The sequence below is a fragment of the Phyllopteryx taeniolatus genome, chromosome 11 (assembly GCF_024500385.1).
Source record: "Phyllopteryx taeniolatus isolate TA_2022b chromosome 11, UOR_Ptae_1.2, whole genome shotgun sequence".
In the NCBI taxonomy this organism is placed as follows: domain Eukaryota; kingdom Metazoa; phylum Chordata; class Actinopteri; order Syngnathiformes; family Syngnathidae; genus Phyllopteryx; species Phyllopteryx taeniolatus.
This window is the reverse complement of record NC_084512.1, coordinates 29,215,523-29,224,242: the sequence shown is the minus strand read 5'-3', so window position 1 is coordinate 29,224,242 and position 8,720 is coordinate 29,215,523. Positions and strand designations below refer to the sequence as shown.

Here is an 8,720-nt window from a genome sequence, read left to right as displayed (position 1 = left end):
CAATGGAATTGTAAGTCAGCTGTTTAAGAAGTTGATTGGAAGAGGGAAGAAACTGTTGGAATGTCTGCTAGTTCTAGTTTGCATTGTTCGGTGACCGGGATGCGGAGGGTCCGAGAGGATTTTGCACGCTCTTGTCTTAGTTCTGGCAGCGTGCAAGTCCTCAAGGGTGGGTAGGGGGGTACCGATAAGCTTTTCAGCAGTTTTCTTGTCCGTTGCAGTCGGAGTTTGTCCTTTTTTGTAGCAGCGCCAAACCAGACTGTGACGGAGAACACAGGACCGATTCGAAGACCGCTGTGTAGAACCGCCTCAACAGCTCCCGTGGCAGGCCGTGCTTCCTCAGAAGCCGCAGGAAGTACATCCTCTGCTGGGCCTTTTTGAGGACGGAGTTGATGTTGGTCGCCCACTTCGGGTCCTGAGAGACTGTAATTCCCAGGAACTTGAAGGTCTCGACGGTTGACGCAAGGCAGCTGGACAACGTGAGGGGCAGCTGTGGCGAAGGATGCCTCCTGAAGTCCACGATCATCTCTACAGTCTCGAGCGTGTTCAGCTCCAGGTCGCGTCGGCCGCACCGCAGCTCCGGCCGCTCCGCTTCCTGTCGATATGCAGACTCGTCACAGTCCTCGATGAGGCCGATGACAGTGGTGTCATCTGCAAACTTCAGGAGTTTGACAGGCGGGTGCGCCGAGGTGCAGTCGTTGGTGTAGAGAGAGAAGAGCAGCGGAGAGAGGACACAACCTTGGGGGGCCCCAGTGCTGATGCTGCGTGTGGATGAGGTGGTCTCCCCCAGCCTCACCTGCTGTCTCCTGCCCGTTAGGAAGCTGTAAATCCACTGGCAGATGGCAGGCGAGACGCTGAGTTGGAGAAGCTTGGATGAAAGGAGTTCAGGGATGATGGTGTTGAACGCTGAGCTGAAGTCCAGGAACAGGATCCTCGCGTAGGTCCCCGCACTGTCGAGGTGTTCTAGGATGAAGTGCGGTCCCATGTTGACTGCATCAGCCGCAGACCTGTCCGCAGACCCTCCCTGCTTTCATGACGTGATGACACTCATCTGGAAATGCATCCACGATTGTTCCTTGATCATCAAGAACGGATCGATTCCACGATCGGTTACGAATGACCATTTGTCATTTACGTAGTTCCGTGTTTCTATTTCATATCATTAATTGAAGACACTAGTATTTTTGAAGTCGTTGTTGCGCTAACCCTAGAAGTGAGGCACAGCGGAAGCACAGCTCTGGAATGGGATTTTTGCCTAAATGGAAAAAACCAAAAAGATTTCAACTTTTGAAAACTTTTGTGTGAATGTTTTTGGCCCAAATCTGATGCCACACACAGCAGGCCCGAACGTGACAAGATCACAGACGGCTGTCTTGACCTTACGGTCATTTGTGGCAACTTGACAACAAAACACATGAAGGATAAGCGCCTCCCAATTCCAGGCAGCAGCCAACGAGCTCTTTATGTTTGGGTATTATTTTTACCAGGGAAATTTGCCAGCTACCTGTGCGCAGCCATGTTTCGCATCTGTTCTAATTTGATGCAAATTTGATCAATTGCATGATTTGTATTGTTCTCGTGGTGGGATTCATTTAACGGGTTCTAGAAAACTTGTTTGTGGCCTGTGGGGGAATTCACAGTCCATCTTAGATGAGCTCGGGTCCAGAGAAGCCGGCGGCGTTTCTCGGTGTTGTTGATAAATGGCTTTTGCTTTGCGTAGTCGAGTTTCAAGTTGCACGTCCGGATGTAGCGCCGAACTGGATTGACTGACATTGGTTTTCTGAAGTGTTCCTGAGCCCACGCGGTGAGATCCTTTACACATCTGTGTCGGTTTTTGATGCGGCGCCGCCTGAGGGATCGAAGGTCACGGGCATTCAACGTCGGTTTTCGGCCTCGCCGCTTCCATGCAGTGATTTCTCCAGATTCTCTGAACCTTTGGATGAAATTATGGACCGTAGATGATGAAATCCCTCAATTCCTTCATTTGTACATTGAGGAACATTGTCCTTAAACTGTTGGACTATTTTCTCACCTCGCCCCATCTTCGCTTGTGACTGACTGAGCAATTGAGGGAAGCAATCGTGGCCCCCGCCTGTTCCCAATTCGCCTGTTCCCCTGTGGGATGTTCATTCCAAACACGTGTTGGATGAGCATTTTTCTCGACTTTCTCACTCTTTTGCCACCTGCCTGTCCCAGCTTTTTTGGAACGTGTTGCAGCCATCAAATTCTAAGTTAATGATAATTTGCTAAAAACAATCAAGTTGATCAGTTTGAACATGAAATATCTTGTCTTTGTAGTGTATTCAATTCAATATAGGTTGAAGATGATTTGCAAATCATTGCATTCCGTTTAACACAACGTCCCAACTTCATTGGAATAGGGGTTGTAATTTAGCCCTCTTCTCCTACAAAATACATCATTTTAATCATGGACATGCCAATGTACATGATCAAATTAAGTACATCCAAAGGACTCTTCCCCCCCCCCCCCCCCCCCCCCCCCCCCAGCGCATGTGCCGGAGTCACAAGGAAGCTGTAGGAACGTGCGTACGCCAGCCATGAAGTTGGCGTGAGGCAGCGCACATTTCCACGTTCACGTCACTCTTGATACGACTGAACTTTGCCGTGAAAACAACGTACGCCACCTTTTTGTGTGTACACGAGGCCAAGGTGCAGCACGTCATCGTAGTACATAAACAATCTATCAACGCAGTGGAAGTTTAACTTATGTAAAGTGTGCGTGCGGAGAACGGGAAAGCGAACGAGAGAGAAACGAAACAGAGAGCAGTTAAGGAAGCTTTTTATTAACTGAGGTCCAACAAAGAAGGCAGAGAGCAAGGAGAACGTTGATGACATCTGCGTGCAGAGACAACTAATCAAAAAAGTGCAACGACATCATGAGAAAAGAACTTGAGGATTGCTTGACTGACAGCAATCAAATCAACCACTTAAAGAAGCAAGAGCAGAAACGGTGCCAGAAGACTTTCAAGACACGATAACCTTCTTCCTACTCTTCGAGCGTCAGCGGGCCGACGCGCTCTGACGACGGGCCGCCCCTCGCCTCATTTGCCCGCAGACGTGGGACAGATCCGTGTCAAGCCAGATTTGGACTTCGCCGGGCCAGCCGCTACCCGTCGAGGGTGTCGGCGGCGAGCTTAGCCACGGGTCTGTTCGTGGCGTGGCGGTCGACCCGAGTGGCCCGATTCTTCCCGCGCGGGTTTTGGTCAATCGAAGGGGCTGAAGTCCCGCTCCAGGTTCTCGTCGTCGTCGTCAGAGAAGAAGTCGTCCTCGTCGATCTCTTCGTCGTCGTAGTCGTCGTCGTGCCACTCGGGCACGTAGTCTTCGTCGTACTCTTCGTCCTCGTCGGCGAGGTTGTTGTTGTCCGAGCCTCTGGAGTCGGACTTGGAGCTGAAAGGAAAAGCACGAGTGAGGGGAACCGACCCGGGTCAGAACGCGTCGGGCGGAGATGCCAGGACTCACGCTTTGGCGTTAGCGTCGTCATGGTCGGCGCGCGTGCTTTCTGCTTCCTGGATGCCTTGGGACCGATAGCCCACGCGGAAGTCCTAAAGGGCCGGCGAAACAGAACTCACATCAACAAACGCATTCACTCGACTAATCCAGACTAATTAGACGGCACGAGGAGACTTCGACCTGCGTGGAATGCTGCAGGATGGCGAGCAAGCGTTCCTGGATGCGTCGCATCAGTTCCAGGCCCGTGTTGAGGTGTTCGGTTTTCAGCAGACGGACGCAGGAGGCCAGGTCGCTGCACTGCAGCAGCGCCCCCTCTGGTGGACAGACGGACGTGCAGGAAGTGATGACACTGAAGCGAGCGAGCGGGCGGGCGGCGACTCACCAAGCAGGATCTGCAGGGCGTTGGTGTGCAGGTCCAAAGCGTCCGTCTGCTGCTCCATCACATCCATCTCGTCGCCGTCCTGGTTGTAGAACGTGTACACGCACGAGTAGGCCAAAACCTGCCGAACACCAGAGGGACGCATTTGGCCCACCGCGGCCCAACTCCACTTGGATTGGGGGAAAAAAATAGCAGCTGGCGACTCAAACCCGCGTATCGAGCAATTTGATCTACAGACGCCCTGAGACGTTAAAGTGCGAGCCTGTTTCCGCTTTTGAGGCTCCATATACGCTATTTTGTACTTTATCACTATTATTAAACCTAGAGAAACCGTCAAGGAAGAAGCGGGCTGCTACAGATAAATATAAATTCCAAAAAAAGAGAGTTGGGATGCCACGCCACCGTTTTACTTGAATGGAACCGGTACGCGCCGTACATCGCTCGTGTCCATTTTGCTATTTCAACAAAAGGTACGTATGAAATTATTATTATGAGTGGTATTAGAGCTATGAATGGCGCCCTATGGGGGGGCACAAGCCAGTGCAAACGGGAGGCCGGTCCCAAGCCCGGACAAATGCAGACAGAGGCTTGCGTCAGGAAGGGCATCCCGCTTCAAACTTCGCCAAACAAATATCAGCGTTCATCCAAAGAATTCCATACCGGATCGGTGGTGGCCCGGGTTCGAAGAAGAGGTGGAAAGCGGGTTCTTCAGCAGAAAGAGAAGAGGAAAGCACAGAGCCTGGGACTATGACAGGAAAATCTCGGGACTTGGTTGACACGATGGTTAGGAGAAAGCTTGATATATTGTGTGTCCAGGAGAGCGGGTGGAAAGGCAGTCAGGCGAGAAGGTTAGGGGCAGGGTCGAAATGATTTGACCACGGTGTCGATGGGAAGAGAAATGGAGTCGGCGTTATTTGAAAAGAAGAGTTGGCTAAGAATGTCTTGGAGGTGAAAAGAGTAGCAGATCGAGTGAGGAGGCTGAAACTTGAAATGGAGTTTATGACCAGTTCGTTCGATAGAATTCTAGCGGGTGAGAAGATGCCCGAAGAATGGAGGGAAAGTGTGCGGGTGCCCATTTGTAAGAACAAGGGTGATGTGTAGAGTTGTGGGAACTACAGAGGAAGAAAGTGGATGAGCCACACAATGAAGTTCGTGGCGGCGAGACTCAGGACAGAAGTGAGTATAGTGCGAGCGACAGTCTGGTTTCATGCCTAGAAAGAGGACCACAGATGCATTATTTGCCTTGAGTGAGTACAGCGAAGGTCAGAAGGAGCTACACATTGTGTCTTTGTGGATCTAGAGAAAGCCCAGAGAGGAACTGTGGTACCTGAATGCGGAAGTCTGGAGTGGCAGAGAAGTATGTTAGAAGAACACAGGACATGTACGAGGGCAGCGGAACAGCGGTGAGGTGCGACAGACGAATTGAAGGTGGACGTGGGACTGCATCAGGGATCAGCCCCGAGCCCCTTCCTGTTTGCAGTGGTGATGGATAGCCTGACAGATGAGGTTAGACTGGAATCCCCGTGGACCGTGATGTTTGCAGATGACATTGCGATCTGCAGTGAAAGCAGGGAGCAGCAGTTAGAAAGGTGGAGGCATGCACCATGAAGATGAGCCCAAGTAAGACAGAATGTATGTGCATGAAGGAGAGGGGCGGTGGGCTACAGGGGGAAGAGATAGCGAGGGCGGAGGACTTGAAATACTTGGGGTCAACCGTCCAGAGCACTGGGGAGTGTGGTCAGGAAGTGAAGAAGCAGGTTGGAACGGGTGGAGGAAGGTGTCAGGTGTGTCATGTGACAGAAGTTTAGAAGACGGTGGCGAGGCCAGCCATGATGGACGCATTAGAGACAGTGGCACTGAAGAGACGACAGGAAGCAGAGCTGGAGGTGGCGGAAATGAAGGAAGTAAGCCATTTCAAACTCATCCGGAGGGAGAGGGGGCAAATTGGATTTCTCACTTGTTGGGACTATTACTTTGGAATTTCATTCAGGATATACTATATTTGTATGACTTTTTGTCGCTAGCTTAAAACCCGAAAATGTATTTTTAGCACGGCATTGATTGGCTGCAATCCGTGACGCCGGTTCCAATTTTCAACTGCCACAAAACCAGCGGCAAACCCCGCGAGAGTTCGGTCGGGTTGGCCCAGATCGCTCGGTGTGCGGCAGACATTTGGAAGAGGAAATGTGGCGCCACGCGGCTTGACCGGGCGCGATGTCACCCGACGCAACCCGATTCCAGGAGACGTCACCCGACTCGTGACTTTGCGACGGCCTCACCTTACGAGCCTGCGCCAGAATCTGGCAGGCGTCGACGACGAAGGTCAGAGACTTCATCTGCAGAGCTTCGTTAATCGACGACACCTTCTTCTCCAGGCTGACGGCAAAGTCCTGAAGGCCAAAACAGATGCAACCCTAACACGACACGACACGACGTACCTCCTGGGCGGGGAAGATGGGCACAGCTCCTACCTTGGCTTGGTGCTGGAAGGTGCATCTCTCGTTAAAATCCTGAAACAACTTCTCTTGTCGCGCCACTTTACTCACCTGCAACAACATGCAAACAAGTGGTTGTGCATCAGGTGTGCCTCGGGGGCCGGAGGTGGGGGCGGGTGACCCACCATGGCGGAGCAGTTATAGTAGTCTTTGTGGGTGGGCTTCCAGGCTTTGAGGCAGCGCCAGCAGAAGCCGTGGTTACACTTGGCGCAGGTCATACTGAGAACACACGAGAGCGGCACGTTAGCGTCGTCGCGTCAACGCAGCTAAGCGATCCGGGTTCGGTTACACACTGGAGGCAGCCCTCGTTCTTCTCGATCTGCGCCTGGCAGCTGGGGCAGCGCTTCGAAATGAGCTTGGCCAGATGTTTGCTCTGAGCCTCCACGCTCATCCCCTCATAAAAGCCGCCGTCGTCCATCCACTGAGACATGTGACTGCAGCTGGCCGGGTAGTGCGCCTGAGGAGCGAGGCGCGAAGACGCGTCAACGCGAGGCGGCATCGTCGATGTTGATGAGGCGTCCTCAACACGAGGACGCGTCGACGTGAGTCAACGTGCACGCATTTTGCACGTCGGGTGCGCCCACCTCCGGGAAGTTGCAGTTGAAGCACGAGGACCAGCAGCACTTGGAGCAGGTTCCCATGCTGCCCATGTTCTCCTTGCACAGGATCTGATCGCAGCCCTGAGGGTTGGTGCACCACGTCAGGTTGGAGCACGACTCCACGAAGCCTCGCAGACGTGCCTTCTTGTACTAAACGACAAGACGTTCAAAGGTTCTTCACACACATTGGTAACGTGAAGGACAGCTGACACGCGCCAAGCCCTATCATCACCTCTCAGGGACAGTCGGAATATTTCAATGCAAACACGCCGCCAGAAAGCGAGGCTGATATTTTGAATCTCAAGTCTTAATTCGAATTCCTAACCAATTTGAATGATGGCCCAAGTAGTGCTGTGCGAGATGGACAAAATGTGCCAAAATCTCGACACCGAGATCCATCTGGAAATAAAGGTTTTGGAGATACGAGTCGACATTCTGACAAATTTTTGCTTCGACTTGTGCGCAGGTCACCAAGAACATGGGACTCTCCAACCAGAGAAAACACAACTTTGGAGCAGGTCGCCACCAACATACCAAACCACCCGCTGCCCCATCTTGCTCCATCGCATCCCGTTTCTCTGGCCGATCTGAAGACCCAAACCATCCGGAAAGACATTTCAAGTGTAGACGGCGGGACTGCTTTGAAACACATTCTATCTTGAGCGTGAGGTGTCCCAAATGTTTTGTAAAGATGCCAATTCCATTCTTTGATATATCGGCCTTCTCTCCTCTTTCGCGTGAAAACTGCCAAAAGTATCTCAGCGTTCTTGCCGCTGGAGGGAGCCTCGTGATGTTGTCGCAATCCACCACAGGGATCTGTGCGCTGGAGTGCCAGCATAAGGCGACCAACAACAGACAGCAACATAAATGCTCTTATTTATGAGCTATAAATGAAGGGGTATGGATTTGTGAAAGTGCACGACACTCCTACTACCACAAAGACACTTTATTGCTCAGTGACTGCGTTCTTTCTGTCTCCAAAGCGTTCTCGGTCTGTTGTCGTACGAGAGCGGCTCCAAATACCTCGTGTGTTTTTTGGACATACTTGGCAAATTAAGAGGATTCTTATAGATTTACCGTTATTACAGTTGCATAAAGACAAGAGCGTGATGGCGTTTGGATCATTTATGCGCGAGTATCCGTAAAGTTTGAAGGGCGACGATTCAAGAAGTGCATTTGAATGGGCTCTGCCAGCAAGGATTGCCTTGACTATGAATGCCTAAAATTGAAAAACAGGACTTTAAGCGTGGCTCTTTCAGCACGGGAGACCTTTACCCATAGAATCGCCTTAAAAAACATTGCTAAATATCTTGACTGTTATTGATCCAAAAGACCCATAAAAAAGACCCTGTATGTCGTGCTCATACGTAGCGGGTGTGCGCGCGTATGTAAGGTCCCACCCACCTTGGCGACGGTGTCCTTGTCGGTGACGATGTCGAGGAAGAAGCGCGACGTGGGCTGGGCCTGGCAGTCGGGTATGGGGCAGTTACAGTTGGTCACCAGGTTCTGCTCGATGCGAGCGCTGAGGTACTCGCGCCAGCACGACTGCAACACACCGACAACGAAGTCACACGCAAAGTCCCGCGGCAGCGGTCGGCTCGCGACGCCGCCTCACCCTGCAGCAGTAGTGGGTGCAGCTGAGCGAGGGCGGGTCAGGGGCGCCGCCGCGGGGGACCAGGCACACGGGACAGGCAGACTCGGGGCCGGGCGGCGGCCCGGGGTTCTGGCATTTGAGTCCGGCGGCCGCCGCCACGCCGTCTGGGTCGTCCGTGTAGCGCC

General features: G+C 52.4%; 1 protein-coding gene across 2 annotated transcripts in view; it reads right to left on the bottom strand.

The window, feature by feature from the left end:
* Positions 1-2,780: 2,780 nt before the first annotated feature.
* LOC133485708 (cullin-9) overlaps positions 2,781-8,720 on the bottom strand; it is a 57,238-nt gene continuing 51,298 nt past the window's right edge. The window contains exons 33-43 of one of the 2 annotated variants that reach the window (XM_061789874.1): positions 8,557-8,720; positions 8,346-8,486; positions 6,927-7,091; positions 6,636-6,799; positions 6,468-6,561; positions 6,319-6,393; positions 6,127-6,237; positions 3,851-3,968; positions 3,649-3,782; positions 3,478-3,560; positions 2,781-3,405 (exon numbers count right to left, since the gene is read on the bottom strand). The exon at positions 8,557-8,720 is cut by the window's right edge and continues 82 nt beyond it. In XM_061789874.1, coding sequence (XP_061645858.1) covers positions 3,222-3,405; positions 3,478-3,560; positions 3,649-3,782; positions 3,851-3,968; positions 6,127-6,237; positions 6,319-6,393; positions 6,468-6,561; positions 6,636-6,799; positions 6,927-7,091; positions 8,346-8,486; positions 8,557-8,720 — 1,433 coding nt within the window. In that variant the 3' untranslated portion in view covers positions 2,781-3,221. Of the gene's footprint in view, positions 3,406-3,477; positions 3,561-3,648; positions 3,783-3,850; positions 3,969-6,126; positions 6,562-6,635; positions 6,800-6,926; positions 7,092-8,345; positions 8,487-8,556 lie in introns of those variants that run through there. The other variant, XM_061789875.1, reaches the window with a different exon arrangement.